The sequence below is a fragment of the Galeopterus variegatus genome, unplaced genomic scaffold, assembly GCF_000696425.1.
Source record: "Galeopterus variegatus unplaced genomic scaffold, G_variegatus-3.0.2 Scaffold6779, whole genome shotgun sequence".
In the NCBI taxonomy this organism is placed as follows: Eukaryota; Metazoa; Chordata; class Mammalia; order Dermoptera; family Cynocephalidae; genus Galeopterus; species Galeopterus variegatus.
The window spans coordinates 45722-62759 of NW_007732890.1; the positions used below are offsets into that span (position 1 = coordinate 45722).

Here is a 17038-nt window from a genome sequence, read left to right on the forward strand (position 1 = left end):
GGGCCCCGCTGAGGGGCGGAGCGGGGCGCGGGGGCAACGCCGAGGGTTGCAATCCCGTTGCTGGTCACCGGTCTGGTACGGGGGTGACCCTGAGGGTTGCGATCCGTTGCCAGACACGGAAAAAAAAAAAAAAAAAAAAAAAAAAAAAAAGGGATCCATAAGGGCTGGCCCGTGGCTCACTTGGGAGAGTGTGGTGCTGACAACACCAAGTCAAGGGTTAAGATCCCCTTACAGGTCATCTTTTAAAGAAAAAAAAAAAGAGAGAGATCCATAAATGACAAGATTGAGGAAGGAGAGACAGTGCTACAGATGAATGATGTGTTTCTCAAGTAGATGGAGTTTTTAGAGGGTTGGTCAGTAATGGTTTAGACGTGGCATTGGGAGTAAAGAAAACATCTTTACCCTGAGGTGTGAGAAAATAAGCAACTTTGCTACTTGAGAGTCTACCTCAAGAGAAGCAGCACCTAGGGGCAGGCCAGTTTCAGGTAAGGCTAATAGGTGGAAGAAACATTTCAAGAAGAGGTTGGGGATATGGAAAATTTGCTGATTATGAAATGGAAATTCCATTCTCCACATAGCAGCTGAAGTGATTGTTTAAAAAATGCCAGTCTAATTATGCTGCAAACCTTGCAAGGTCAGAGAAGAATATGGGGTTTCATCATTGGCAAAGAAGTGCAGAATACTGTGGGAACCATATTGGGCTGAGATTACATATACTGAAAAGATAATCTTTGGGAGTTAAGCTGATGAAAACGAAGGTCAGAAACATGGTTGATTTTTGTTTTTATGATCTTTTTGTGGAGCGTACACGAGACTTGGTATCTAGGGGACTAAGGTCACTTGGCCTGGCTGGGGTTGTTGTAGTCTCAGTATCCAAGATCTCTGTACATGAGTTGCCTGAAGTGGTGACATGAGATGGCATGGCATAGCTTATTTAAACAAATAGATTAGCTTTAATACAGGGATTAGGGGTATGAAAGGCTGGTGTAGTCTGTAATGACAATGAGGTAAGTAGGGGCCAGTACTTACCCCTAATAATGTAGGTAGGGGCCAGATTATATTAAGGTTTTTGTTTCTTTATCTGAAGAGCAATTTGTAGGTAAGAGACATAATTAGATATGCATTATTAAGCAATCTGTCCAGCTGCTGTCAGAAGAAATGATCATAGGAGACAAGAGGATATAGGAGACTGTTTAGAAGTGATTGCAGAAGTCCAGCTGGGAGATGATGATAAATTGGACTAAAGAGTGGAAGTGGGGATGGAGAGATGTGGACAGATCCGAGAGGACATGTATATAGTAAGAAGAAGAAGAAGAAGGAGAGCCATGGAAGCCAAGAAGGATCTTTCCAGGAGGCATGAGGAGAATATCCACTGAGTGTTAACACAGCCGAAGGATGCAAGAGATTAGGGAAGGTGGACAAATAAAGGTATTGAATGATTCAGATATAAAGTAGTAAGAAGCTAATATTTAGCACTTGTTATCTTTTAGGAATTTTGCATGTGTGATCTCATTCAGTCATCGTAATAATGCTAAGAAGTACATATTATTTCTATTTTCTGGTGTGAAACTGAGGCTTACAAATACATGTCTGTAAGTGACAAATTCAGGACTGTAATTCAAATCTGTCTAATTCCAAATTTTAGTATCTGCAGTATTTCCTCAGTTTTCTTATATGCTGTTGATGACTCCCTATCAGTTTAAAAACAGCTTTTCAGAGGTGGAAAAAAGGCATATCATTGAATGTATACATGGATTATAAGACTAGTGGGAAACATAAAAATATAAAAATGAGTCTCTGTCTTGAGGATAAATAGTAGGAGCTGCTGTGATGCAGTTTCTACTGATAAGATGATAAAGTTGCTGCTGATAGTGAAGATGATATAAAAAGGACTGTTATAAGCCTAGCTGTTCATTGTTCTATTTTTATTGTCTTGTGAATGAAAATTGAATACAGCATCTTTTCTGCAACACAAACACTGCACTTAATTACAAAGCTGTGTATAATTGTTGGGTTTTTTTTCTTTGCTTTTTTTGCTTTCACTAGGCAATTTTTTTCAGTTTGATTTTTTGCTGTCTTTATTAATAACTTATTTTGATACCTGTAATTTTCTCCTTTAGGTATTGGATCAGGAGTCAGTTTTCAGTTGAGCAACCAACATAAATTCAACATCCTGATATTATATTCAACTACCAAGTAAGGCTACTACTTGGTGGCCTACCTGAAATATCAAGACTGGAACATTTTAGGGGGATGGATCCTGTTTACTGTCTTTTTATGTTCTGTATTTACATTTTTCTTACAGAAAGGAAAGAGATAGAGCAAGAGAAGAGCATACAAGTGCAGTTAACAAGATGTTCAGTCTACAGAATGAAGGGGATGATCAGCAAGGAAGCCGGTACAGTGTGATTCCACAAATTCAGAAGGTGTGTGAAGTTGTAGATGGGTTCATCTATGTTGCAAATGCTGAAGCTCATAAAAGTAAGCATTCTCGCATTTTCTTTTTAAAAGCACTACCACATTGTTCTTTCCAAAGCAAATAAGAAAATACCTTTTTAGTCTTTACTGTGGCTTCTTAAGAATATGATGGTTAATTTTATCAATGAGAGTTTCTGACTATTACTGTTAATTGTGGGTTCTCAAACCTTGATGTGTATTAGGATCAACTGGGGAGCTTGTTAAACATATAGCTGACTGATTTTACCCTGGTGGATTGTGATTCATAGATTTTGGCATCTGTTTTCTACAAGCACCCAGGAATTCTGATACATACCAAAGTTGATACTACAACTGTATAATATTACTTTGTTGTATTCTTCTGCATTGTTTGTTACTGATATTTTGTCTGCTCTGGCTTTATTCAAATAACTTATGCAGAAAACTGTGAAAAATTTTACCTTTGTTTTTACCCAGATTATAGAAAGATGTGGGGGTGGGGTGTTAATTAAGTAGATTAGTTAATTAAATAGGTTAGTTGAGGACACTATGTATTCTGAATAATTTCCATTCACAATGTTATTTAGGCATAAAATCACAATATCATTGGGCCATCGGCTCATATTGCGATTTCTCCCCCAAATCCTTTGTGAACAAGGTACATTATGAATATATATATTTGTTATGTATATTGCATATATGTTATACATGTATATATGTATATTTATTATAGCTTTTTATCTAATACACTGGCTTGAATTTCCATTGAATTTATTTCTCTTATGATCTGATAAATATACATGTATATTTATTATAGCTTTTTATCTAATACACTGGCTTGAATTTCCATTGAATTTATTTCTGTATATATGTATATTTATTATAGCTTTTTATCTAATACACTGGCTTGAATTTCCATTGAATTTATTTCTCTTATGATCTGTCAGGCATGGAAGCAATTATACTTTGAAAATCTGGGGGAATGATTCATAAGAAAAAATGTAAATTTCTTCCTGTCATTACAGGGCTATCTATAAAAGGAAAAATTAGAAGCAAAATAAAAGATGAGTTCATTTATTCAACAAATTGTTGTCGAGTTCCTACTACAGCCAAGCACTATATTTGGTGCTGGGGATACAGTTGAGAACTAAAACAGACATAGTCCCTACTTTTATCTAGTTTTCCAGTCTGCTCACTATATCCCCCTATAAAACAAGTAGACAAACCAATAAATTTTTTAAAAATGACAAAACCCAAAGAGAATCTGTATTCACTTACCAGCTTTTCCCCACCTGCCTATACGAGATGCTCATGTAAAAGGTTAGTGGTAGGGCAGGAGGCCATTGAGTGCCCTCCTTGGTGGTACAGGCATGCATGTGAGGGACAGGTATATCCTTCTGTTTTCTATATCCTTTTCTCATATGAAGCCAAAGCTGTTTGCCACTGAGGGTGGGGTAGGAAGTCCTTCTGCCTCCTGATTCCAAGCAAAAGTTGACTGCCACTGGAGAGAAGCAAAAGCTTTCTAACCTTGGGGTGGGGTGGGGTGGGGTGGGCGTGAAATCCCACTTGTACTGAGGATCCTGCAAATTAGGATGTTTGCTGACTCTGGGAGAGAGGCAGGAAATTTTCACAGAAGACCTTTCTACCAATACAGGTCAGAATTCAGCAGTCATGCTGGAACACTGAGAAAGCTCCCATAGTTGAGGTTCAAGTGCACAGGGCCTGCTTGAGACTGAGCCTGTGACAAGAAAACTGAAAAATCTCCATGTCCTTACCAAATAACAAGCAAAGGGAGATTACTGCAGGGGTGGAGAGAAGGGTTTGGAGAGGCTTTCCATGCCTTTCCCTCCCCAGTGGCACAGGTATGATGATCTACTGAAAACTGTGGGGGAAATAGGAACTTCAAAAAACACTGGCACAGGCCGAGCCCGTGGCGCACTCGGGAGAGTGCGGCGCTGGGAGCGCAGTGGCGCTCCCACCGCGGGTTCGGATCCTATATAGGGATGGCCGGCGCGATGCGCTCACTGGCTGAGCGCGGTGCGGCCGGTCACAAAAAGGACAAAAAAAAAAAAAAAGAAACACTGGCACTCCAGCTCTTTCATTCCAAACAAGGTAACAGCAGCCCACTGTTGAAAGAATTTAAAGTCTATGTATTGAAGCTAACTATAGCAATAAAAGCCAAATCAAGCTCAATTATTGACTACTTTGTCTCAACCCATTATGTTAATGGCCTAACAAAAGAAGAAGCATGCCTATGTCTGTGAGTAAATTCTATTTACCTCAGTCTCCACTGTTCTTCTATGTAAAACATCTAGCATTAAATCTAATATGAAAAATCTAAGAAAAATCAAAATTAAGTGATACATTTTCAAGAGATAAGGCAGTCAGTTGAACTAGATTCAGAGATGGTCTGGATGTTGGCAGTCTCAGAACAGAAGAGGCCATTGAAATAACTATGATTAATATATTAGAAGATCTAGTGGAAAAGGTGGATAATATGTATGAACAGATAGGGATTTTCAGCAGAGAGAAAGAAGCTATTTTTGAAAAACTAAAATGCAAATGCTAGATATGAAAAATATGATAGCAGGTGAAAATTTCCTTCAGTGGCCTTATCTGCAAAGGAAAGAATCTGTGAACTTGAAGATGGGTCACTCAAATTTTCCAAATGAAAACACAAAGAAAAAACAGTGAGGCAGGGAACAGAACATCCAAGAGCTGAAGGAATCTATCAAGTGATCTAACTCAGGGGTCAGTGAATTTTTTTTCTTAGAGGGCCAGATGGTAAATATTTTAGGATTATGAGCCATACAATTTTTCACATTTACTCAGCTCTGATTTTATAGTGTGAAAGCAGTCATAGACAATATAGAAATGGATGAGCATGGCTTATTTTCCAATAAAAACTTCTTTACAAAAAAAGACCTACAGAATGTAGAATGATTACATGAAGGGAGAAAGAATAAGGAAGAAGAATATTTTGAACTGATAATGGCCACAATTATTTCAAAATTCCTGTAAGACAACAAATCACATATTGAAGATATTTAGAGAACTCCAAGGCTGATAAATACAAAGAAAAATACGTGGGCCCATCATAATCAAACTAGTGAAAAACCAAAGATAAAGAGAATATCTTGAAGGAAGCCAGAGGAGACGGAAATACAAATAGAGGACCAAACATAACAATGACAGCGAACTTCCTGACAGAATTACTGCAAGCTAGAAGGCAGTGAAGGGAAATATTTACATTACTGCAAGGGGGAAAAATCCTATATCCAGCAAAAATATTTTTCAAAAACAAAGGCAAAATTAAGGCTTTTTTAAAACAAACAAAGCTGAGTGTCTTTGTTTGTGTTGCTATAACTGATACCACAGACTGGGTAATTCATAAAGAACAGAAATTTGTTTTTCACAGTTCTGGAAGCCAGGAAGTCCAAAATCAAGGCACTGACATCTGGTGTCTTGAGAGGGCCTTCCTGCTGTGTCCTTACATGGTGGAAGGTAGAAGGGGAAGTCAGGACAAATGTGTGTCCTCACATGGCAGAAGAGTGAAAGAGAACCCCCTCCTGCAAGCCCTTTTTATAGTGGCATTAATCCATTCTCTGCCCACATGACCTAAACACTTACCAAAAGGCCCCACCTCCCAACACAGTTCCATTGGGGATTAAATTTCCAACATAAATTTTGGGGGACACATTCAGACCATAGCACTGAGAAAGTTCATTGTCAGCAGACATACACTTTAAGAACTCTTAAAGAAAACTCTTCAGGCGGAAGAATATAATACCAGGTAGAAATATGCATCTATGCACACACTAAAAGAAGAACCCTGAGATGGAAACAATATAGATATATATAAGATATTTTTTTCTAATTTTAATTTATAATTATGTAAGGGAAAAATAATATATTATTAATATATGACATTTTAAAGCAAAATATATAATAGAACTTATCAAAGGAGAGAGTAAGTTGAAGTATACTGTTGTAAGTTTCTTCTGTATGTGTAGTGATATAATAATATTTAAAGGCAGACTCCATGAGTTAAAAATAAATATTGTTAAATCCTTGATCAACCACTAAAAAAAGTATAACAGGGGTATAACTAAATAAGACAGTAGTGGAGATACAATGGAATCATTAAAAAACTCAGTCCAGCACTGGTTGGTTAGCTAAGTTGATTAGAGCATTGTGCTGACAAAAACAAGATCCGGGATTTGGTCCCTGTACTGACCAGCTGCCAAAACAAACAAACAAACAAACAAACAAAAAATCTCAATCAAAAAGAAGGCAGGCAAAGAGAAAAAGGAACAAAGAACAGATGGGACACGTCAAAATCCAAGAAGTATATGATAGATTTAAATGTGTGTTGATAATTACATTAAATGTTTATTCATTTTCAATTGATATACAACAAATTACCCCAAATCTAGCAGCTTAAAATAATACCTATTTATTGTCTCACAGTTTTCTATGTCAGAAGTCTGGGCATGGTAGGACTGGGTTCTCTGCTTAGGGTCTGTCAGACTGAAATTAGGGTTTCAAATGGGTTACATCCATTTCTAAAGGCTCTGAGGAAGAATCCATTTCCAAGCTCAGTCAAATTATTGGTTGAATTTAGTTCCTTAATACTGTAGGACTGAGGTCCCTTGTTTCCTTGCTGGGTGTCACCTGGAGGCTGCTTTTAGCTTCTAGAGGCCATCTACATTCCTTGTCATGTGACTCTCCATCTTCAAATTCAGTGATGGGAATCTCCCTTGCATCAAATCTCTCTCACCAGGAAGAACCCGTTTTAAGGACTGTCCTGATTAGGTCACAGTCACTGAGAATAATCTCCCTTTTCTAAAAGTCAACTGTTTCGGGGCCGGCCCGGTGGCGCACTGCTACAGTGCGCCGCTTGGGAGTGCGGCGGCGCTCCCGCCGAGGGTTCGGATCCCACATACAGACCGGTTCCCGCTCACTGGCTGAGCGAGGTGCGGGCGCAACACCGAGGGTTGCGATCCCGTTGCCGGTCCCAGTCCGGTACGGACGCGACACTGAGGGTTGCGATCCGTTGCTGGACACGAAAAAAGACAAAAAGGAAAAAAATAAAAAAATAAATAAAAAAATAAAAGTCAACTGTTTCTAAAATCCTAATCATGGAAGTGATATCCCACCATATTTGCAGGTTCCTCCAACACTCAAGGAGGAAAGGATTATATAAGGGTGTGGGTCATTGAGATCATCTTAGAATTCTGCCTACCACAAAATGTAAATGGACTGAGCACTCCACTAAAAGGCAGAGATTGTCAGATAGAAAAACTCAACCCAAGTATATGCTCAAATTTTGGAAGTAAACCCTTTAAAAAAAAAAAAAAAGGGAAGTGACAGCTACAGAATTTGTGAGAATAAAGTATCTATATCAGAGCATTTTTGCTTTTTATTTTTTATTGTGGTAAAACATATGTTACATAACAATTGCCATTTTAAGCATTTTTAAATATACAATTGTGTGGAATTAATTACATTCACAATACTGTGCAACCACTACCTCTATCTATTTCCAAAACGTTTCATCATCCTAAACATAAACTCTGTACCCATTAAATAGTAACATCATTATTCCTTCCCCCTGTTTCTGGAAACCTCTGATCTACTTCCATCTCTGGGATTTTTTTTCTTTTTAATTTATTTTTTCTTAATTGACTTATGATAACTGTATGTATTTATGGAGTACAGTGTGCTATTTGGGTAAATTAATGCTGTATGCAATGATCATATCAGGATGTTTAGCATATCTGTCACCTCAAACATTTGTCATGTCTTCATCTTGAGAACATTCAACATCCTCCCAACCAGCTACTTAAAGTTATACAACAATATGTAGTCTCCCTATATTGCTATATAACACTAGATCTTTTCCTTCCTATCTCTCTGCAATTTTGTATCCATTGACTACCCTCTCCCCATATCCTCTCTTGTCACTAGTCTCTATTATCCACTCTTCTACTCTCTACTTCTATGAGATCAACTTTTTTTAGCTTCCACATATGAGTAAGAACATGTGGTATTTCTCTTTTTGTGCCTGCCTTATTTCGTTTAATATAATTTTATCCAAGCACATCTGTGTTGCTGCAAATGGCAGAATTTCTTTTCTATAACTGAGTAGTATTCCATTGAGTATATATACCACATTTTCTTCATTAGATCATCTCTTGATGGACATTTAGGTTGGTTTCAATGCTTGGCTATTGTGCATAGAGCTGCTGTAAATATGGGAGTACAGGTATCCCTTTGACTTGTTAATTTCCATTCTTTTAGATATATACCCAGTGGCGAGATTGCTGGATCCTATGGTGGTTCTATATGTAGTTTTTTGTGAAATCTCCATACCGTTTTCCATAATGGCTGTACTAATTTACATTCCCACCAACCATGTATAAGGTTTTCCCTTTCTCCGCATCCTCACCAGCATTTATTTTCTGTCTTTTTGAATATAGTCATTCTAACTGGGGTGAGATGATATCTCATTGTAGTTTTGATTTGTATTTCTCTTATGTTTAGTGATGTTGAGCATTTTCTCATCTACCTGTTCGCCATTTGTATGTATTCTTTTGAGAAATGTCTATTCAGCTCAATTGCCAATTTTTTAATTGGATTATTTGGTTTTGTTTACTACTGAGTTGTTTGAATTCTTTTTATAATCCCTTGTCAAATGCGTAGTTTGCGGATATTTTCTCGCATTCTGTAGGTTGTCTCCTTGCTCTGTTGATTGTTTCCTTTGCTGTGCAGAAGCTTTTTATATAATTTGATATAATCCCATTTGTTTATTTTTGCTTTTTTTGCCTATGCTTTAGAAGTCTTATTCATATAATCTTTGCCCAGTCTGATGTCCTGAGGTGTTTGCCCTGTGTTTTCTTTAGAAGTTTTATAGTTGTTTTATAGTTTCTGGTCTTACATTTAAGTCTTTAATCCATTTTGAGTTGATTTTGATATATGGTGAAAGATAGGAATCTTGTTTCATTTTTTTGCGTATGGATCTTCAGTTTTCCCACCACTATTTATTGAAGAGATTGTCCTTTCTCCACTGTATGTTCTGGGCCTCTTTGTTGAAAATCAGTTGGGTGTAGGAGCGTGGATTTATTTACACATTCTCTCTTCTATTCCACAGAATAGAATAGAATTTTTTTTGGTGGCTGGCAAGGACAGGGATCTGAACCCTTAACCTTCTTGTTATTAGCACCACACTCTAACCAAGTGAGTTAACTGGCCAGCCCTCCATATAAATTTTTGAATTGTTTTTTCTATTTCTGTGAAGCATGTCACTGGTTGGTTGGAGATTGCGTTGAATCTGTAGATTGCTTTGGGTAGTACAGTCATTTTCGATAATATTGATTCTTCTAATCCATGAGCATGGTGTATCTTTCTGCTTTTTGGTGTTTTTAATTTCTTTAATCAGTGTTTTATAGTTTTCCTTGTAGAGATCTTTCACTTCCTTGGTTGAATTTATTTCTAGGTATTTTATTTTGTTGCTATTGTAAATGGGATAGCTTTCTTGATTTCTTTTTAAGCAAGCTCATTGTTGGTATATGGAAATGATACTTATTTCTGTATATTGATTTAGTGTCTGTCACCTTTACTGAACTTGTTTATCAGGTCTAGAAGTTATTTGCTAGAGCCTTTAGGTTTCTCTTTATATAAAATCATGTCTTCTGCAAACAGGGAAGATTTTATACCTGCTTTCTCATTTGAATGCCCTTTATTTCTTTCTCTTGTCTAATTGATCCATCTAGGACTTCCAGTGCTATGCTGAGTACAAGTAGTGAGAGTGAGCATCCTTGTCTTGTTCCAGTTCTTAGTCCACAGTATCATGTTAACTGTGGGTTTTTCACATGTAGCCTTTACTATATTAAGATACTTTCCTCTGTGCCTACTTTGTTGAGCATTTTCATCATGAAGGGATGTTGAATTTTTCAAATGCTTTTTCTTCACTTATCAAGATGATCATAAGGTTTTTTTCTTTCCTTCTGTTGATGTGATGTATTATGTTTATTGATTTGTGTATGTTGAACCATCCTGATATCCCTAGGATAAATCTTAGTTGATCATGGTGCATAATCTTTTTGGTGTGCCATTGGATTCAGTTTGCTGGTATTTTATTGAAGAATTTTGCATGTGTGTTCATTAGGGATATGGCCTCTAGTTTTCTTTTTTGTGTGTTCTTGTCTGGTTTTGATATCTGGGTAATGCTGGCCTCATAGGTTGAGTTTGGAAGAATTTCATTCACTTCAATCTTGTGAAATACTTTAAGTATTGGTATTAGTTCATATCTAATTGTTTGGTAGTATTTAACAATAAAGCCATCTGGTCCTTGGTTTTTCTTCACTGGGAGACTTTTTATTCCAGATTCAATTTTGTTACTTGTTATTGATCTATTTAGATTTTCTATTTCTTCTTAGTTCAGTTTTGGCATGTCATATATGTCCAGTAATTTATTCGTTTCTTCTCGGTTTTCATATTTATTGGTGCGTACTTGTTTATAGTAGTCTCTGCTGATCCTTTGTATTTTGCTAGTCTCAGTTGTACTGTCTCTTTTTCATTCCTGATTTTATTTATCTGGGTCTTTTCTCATTTTTTCTTGGTTAGTGGTTTGTTGATTTTTTTTTAAAAATCTTTTAAAAAAACCATCTTTTTATTTGATCTTTTGTATTATATTTTTAGTCTCAATGATTTTATTTATCTGGGTCTTTTCTCATTTTTTCTTGGTTAGTGGTTTGTTGATTTTTTTTAAAAAATCTTTTAAAAAAACCATCTTTTTATTTGATCTTTTGTATTATATTTTTAGTCTCAATTTCATTTATTTCTGCTCTCATTTTTATTTTTGTTATTTCTTTTATTTTGGGTTTGATTTATTCTTGTTTTTCTAGTTTCGTGAGGTGTATTATTAGGTTATTTACTTGAAATCTTTCTATTTTTTTTGATGTAGGTGTTTATTGGTATAAAATTCCCTCTTAATACTGCCTTGGCTGTATCCCATAGGTTTTGGTATATTGTGTTTTTATCCCCATTTGCTTCAAGAAATTTTTTGATTTCCTTCTTAATCTCTTATTTGACCCATTGGTTATTCAGGACTATGTTGTTTAATTTTCATGTATTTATGTAGTTTTGAAAGTTCCTCTTATTATTGATTTCTAGTTTTATGTCGTTATGGTCAGAAAAAGTTCTTGATATGATTTCAGTTTTTTTGAACTTGCTGAGAGTAGTTATGTTGCCCAACATATGGTCAGTCATGGAGAATGTTCCATGTGCTGATGAAAGAATGTGTATTCTGCAGCTGGTAGATGAAATGTTCTGTAAACATCCGTTAGGTCCATCTGGTCATTGGAGCTGTTTAAATCCAATATTTCTTGTTAATTTTCTGTATCAATGACCTGTCCAATGCTGAGAGTGTTGTGTTAAAGTCCCCCACTAATACTGTGTTGGCATCTATCTCTCCCTTTACGTCTGATAATATCTTCATTGTTGGGTGCATGTTTATTTATATTTGCTATATCCTCTTGTGGTATTGATCCCTTTATCATTATATAATGCCCTTCCTCATCTCTTACTACCAGATTTTGATTTAAAGTCTGTATTATGTGATACAAGTAAAGCTCCTCCTGCTCACTTTGTTTCCATGTGTGTGGGATATCTTTTTCCATCCTTTCACTTTTTGTTTATGTTTGTCTTTATAGGTGTGTTTCTTGTCTGCAGAATATGGATGGGTCATGTCTTTTTAATTCATTCAGCCAGTCTATGTCTTTTAATTGAGGCATTTAATCCATTTACATTCAAGGTTATTATTGATATGTCAGTTCTTACTCCTATTTTGTTGGTTGTTTTCTGGTTGTTTTGTGTATTCTTTGTTTTTTTTCTTTCTTATTGTTTATCCTGTGGTTTGGTGGTTTTCTGTATTTTTGAGGTTTGATTCATTTCTCTTTATAATTTGTGTATCTGTTCTACCAGTAAGTTTTATATTTTTGAGTATTTTCATGATGGTTGTTATCATTTTTTTCTCTTCTAGATATGGGACTCCCTGTGCATTTCTCATAAGGCCAGACTGCCGGTGGTGATGAATTCCCTTAATTTTTGTTTGTCTGAGAAAGATTTTATTTCTTCTTCATTCCTGAAAGATAGCTGTACTGGGTATAATATTATTGGCTGGCAGTTTTTTGGGGTTTTTTTTCCCTTTCAGTAATTTGAATATATCATTGCATTCTCTCCTGGGTTGTAGGTTTTCTGCTGAGAAGTCTGCTGTTAGTCTAATGGGCATTCCCGTATAAGTGACTTGATGCTTCTCTCTTTGTCTTTAACAGTTTTACTAGAATAATACTTCTAGTCTTCAAGAGGGCCTTTTTGGGGTAAATCTATATGGGGACTTTAGAACTTCCTAGATTTGGTTGTTTGTATCTTTCCCAAGACTAAGAAAATTTTCAGCTATTATTTCATTAAATATGTTAATACCTTTTTTGTTTTCTTCTTCTGGAATACCCATAATTCAAAAATTTGTTCACTTAGCAGTATCCCATAAATCTTGTCAGCTTTGTTCATTTTTTTAAAATTCTTTTTTCTTTTTGTTTTCCTGGGTTATTCCAAAACAGCTGTCTTCAAGATCAGAAATTCTTTCTTCTGCATGATATAGTTGGTAGTTGAGACTCTCAGATGTGTTTTTTATTTCACTCAATGAATTCTTCAATTCCAAGATTTCTGTTTGATTTTTTAAAATATCGATCTCTTTGTTAAGCTTCTCATTCAGGTCATGAATTGTTTTTCTCATTTTATTGAATTGTTTGTCTGTATTCTCTAGTATATCAGTGAGTTTCCTTAAGATGATTAGTTTGTATTACTTTTCAGGCCAGTTGGCAATTTTTTTTTTTCTTTTTTCTTTGGCAGCTGGGTAGTGCAGGGGGCAATTTCTGATTTTTTAGGTTCAGTTATTGGAGCATTATTGTGTTTCATTGGTGGTATCATGTTTCCATATTTTTTCATGTTTCTTGTTTCTCTGCGTTGATATCTATGCATCTGGTTGAACAGTCACCTCTTCAAATTTAGTAGAGTGGCTTGTAAGATGAAGGACTTTCACCTGGGAATGTATCTTTGGGTTTCAGTTGGGTAGAGTTTGAGGCCACTAGGTGGATTTGCAGAGAGGGAGCTCTCCCAGATGCCTCTTGGGTAGTGGGCAGGTCCACCAGGTGGGGCTGCAGAGAGGGGGCACTGCCAGCTGCTTCTCAGGCAGTGCATGAGGCCACTAGACAGTTTCATAGGGGGATCCCGCCTACCACTTCTTAGGAAGTGGGTGAAACTGTGGAGCAGGCCTTGTGATGGGGACCAATCCAGCCACTTCTTGGGCAGTGGGCAAGACTGCAGTGCAGGGCTACTGATTGGTGACCCAGCCATCCACTTCATGCGCAGTGAGCAAGACCGGAGAGTGGGCTTGCCAATGGGGGTCCCAGCTATCAGCTTCTCAAGCAGTGGGCAAGACCTCTAGATAGTGCTGCAGAGAGGGGACCCTGCCAGCTGCTTCTCAGCCTAGACAGGGCTGCAGAGGAGGGGCCCTGCCAGCTACTTCTTAGGCAGTAAGTGAGGCCACTGTACGGGGCTGCAGAGGTGGCTCAACCAGCAGCATCTCAGGCAGTAGGTGAGGATGCAAAGCAGGTCTGCCATGAGGGGGTCCTGCTGGTGGCTTCTTTGGTGGTGGGCAAGGCCACTAGGTGAGACTTTTGGGGGTGAGATCCTGTGGCTGCTTCTCTGGGAGGGCATGGATGTATTTTACTTCCACTGGCCTGAGGTGTGTGTTCCTTAGTGTAGGGGACCCATTAGCTGTTTTTCTGGGTTTGAAGCTTGGGTGCACAGAACTCAGTTCACTGGTGGGAGGTTGGGGGGTGTCTGACTGTCTGATCTCTGGCCATGGTCATGAGAGTGCATCCATTCTGCAGGCCTGGGATTGGCTTCCCAGACATGCAGGGCTGGGGTCACAGCCAGCCCAAGGCCCAAGCCTCAGGCTGCTGGGATCGGGGCATTTTAGCCTCTCCTTTGAGTGCATTGGGATGACTTTGGAGCTTTAAGGCTGGGTAAGTGCCTGTGGCTACTGGTCCCAGGGCAGGGTGCACTTTCCCAACAGTTCTGGTTTCAAAATGGTGCCATATTGCATCACCTTAGGTCACAAAGGTGGGGGATGGGGAGTGCACTGTATGTGTTCCTGTACTATAGCAATGTGGTATGTATATTCTAGGCAACTCCCCACATTTGGCTGTGGGCTTGCAGGGGCTGTGGAATCCTCCTGCAGTAGGAACTGCAGGCCTCTGGTGAGGATTGGGGTTGATGCAGGCCCTCTGCCTACCTTTTCCTCCTGCAACAGAATGTCTGTCCTGTGCCAATCCCATTGGCAGAGACTTGGCAGTGGAGACGTGGCGGTTGAGGCCCTAAGCCTCTCTCTCCTCTCTGTGCTGCTACCCTGGGCTTTTGTGCTCCACAGGAATCTCAACAGTCTCTTGCTGCATTACTGTGTTCTCCCAGACACTCCTGTCAATATTTAGCTGTCCATTAATTGTTTTGGTCCTTTTTTGTGAGAGGAATACGCTCCAGGCACCGCTAGTCCACCATCTTGCCCTACTTCCCATTTTTGCTTTTAAACTGTAGAGATCTATAGAAACATCTGAATTATACTGTGAATTTTTTTCCGCCCACTTCTGGCTTCATCTAAATTCCTATCCTTGCAAGGCTACTTAATATAATTTTATGACAGATCAATAAATGAACCCAGCAACAGAGGCAGTTTGTTGTGTTTGGATTCTGGTAAATTTCTTGTTCCCTTGTTTTGTTAGTTTTTTATTTCATGCTATTTACTCTTTTCAAAACCATTACAAGTAATGTAAATTAAGGGTTTGACTTATATTCCTTAGGACATGAATGGCAAGATGAATTTTCTCATATTACGGCAATGACAGATCCAGCTTTTGGATCTTCAGGAAGACCATTGCTGGTTTTATCTTGTGTTTCTCAAGTGGATGTAAAAAGAATGCCCTGTTTTTATCTGGCCCATGAACTGCATCTGAATCTTCTAAGCCACCCGTGGATGGTAAGGTCCTATCTTCTCTGGTGACAAAAATATTATTTTATTTTTTACTCTGCTTTCTGTTTGATTTTATTCTTTCCAATTCATCCTCTTTAATTAAATGGTATTCTAAAGTCAGTTCTATTTGTTTATTTATTTATTGGCAGCTGGGCAGTAGGGGGTAAAGTCAATTTTAATAGCCTAATTGATAGGAACTATTTGATTGGTGTTAATAAATCTCAGCTGATCAGTTCCCTATTTGTTTCTCCTCTCATAGTAACAGTGAGATAGTTAATTGGGGATTTTTTTTTTTCCTAGATGCCACTGTCATGGTTTTTTTAGCATCAAAATATGCTTTAAGGATCATCAAAAATATTAGTTCCATCTTATAGTTTATTGCTTTCCAAAATTTATTCTAATTATAGAATCTTTTTTTCAAATGAAACCTGACATGAAAGCTCCTGGGTAAAACAGGCAAAGAAAAATTTAAGTTGGAAGTCCTTTGCTGAAAAAGTTAGAGGATTTTCTTTGTTCCTCTCCCCATCTTTTACCTGAAGTTCTGGAGACTTTTTGGAATGCAGCTTGAAAACTACTCATAGAAGTGTACCCTCCTGAGTGGTGGGAGTTTTAGCTTTACCATTAGGAGAAGTGGCAGTCTTCAAGGCTTTTTTGTTTTTTATTGTATTGAAACATAGGGGCCAGCCCGTGGCTCACTTGGGAGAGTGTGGTGCTGATAGCAGCAAGGCCACGGGTTTGGAACCTTGTGTAGGGATGGTCGGTTAGCTCACTTTGGAGAGTGTGGTGCTGACAACACCAAGCCAAGGGTTAAGATCCCCTTACTGATCCTCTTTAAAAAAAAAAAAAAAAGGTCCAGGATACAGAGGCTGAAACTCTAACTGGCTTTTTAAATGGCATTGAGTGGATTCTTGAAGAAGTAGAATCTAAGTGTGTAAAATGATCCTCCTTTTGGACCTTGGGAATTGAAACCACTTGAAATTTGTTAATAAGGTCATGATGTGGATATTTGCTTGGTCAACTCACTTTATCCTGCCTTTTTGCAGGTGGACTTTATATTGGACAGCTGAAGTTGCTATGTTTTTTATATTATTTTTACTTTTTACCTTAAATCAATTATAAGAAAAAAGTTTCAATCCTAGTATTTAGCTCCAAAATGAACCTTAAAATTTTTTTTGATAACTTTTATATTTTCTGACTTTTTTAACCTATTAAACTCTGGAAAAAACAAGTTCATGCCTATTTCATTCCTTGTGGTTTCTTATTCTTTTCAGTATAAAAATTGCCATAAGTTGTATAATTTCATATTTAAATATATTTTTGTTTTAGACAGAAAGCTTGTAATATACATATATTTAAAAAATTGGATTTAGTCTCTTTTAGGTGAATGACTTTACCATTTTGACCTTTTCGTCAAGGAGGCAGAATTTTGCCTAATAAGCTATTAGGTTTGGAGGCCTTTGAGGAAAACATAAGCATACAGTTTCACATTTGCTAGAAATTTACTTAGAT

At 37.5% G+C, this 17038-nt stretch overlaps 1 protein-coding gene across 1 annotated transcript in view; it reads left to right on the plus strand.

The window, feature by feature from the left end:
* FBXO4 (F-box protein 4) overlaps positions 1-16757 on the plus strand; it is a 23033-nt gene extending 6276 nt beyond the window's left edge. Inside the window, exons 4-7 of the mRNA XM_008591241.1 lie at positions 2121-2196; positions 2306-2481; positions 15360-15535; positions 16380-16757. Coding sequence (XP_008589463.1) covers positions 2121-2196; positions 2306-2481; positions 15360-15535; positions 16380-16469 — 518 coding nt within the window. The 3' untranslated portion in view covers positions 16470-16757. The remainder of the gene's footprint in view (positions 1-2120; positions 2197-2305; positions 2482-15359; positions 15536-16379) is intronic.
* Positions 16758-17038: the final 281 nt, after the last annotated feature.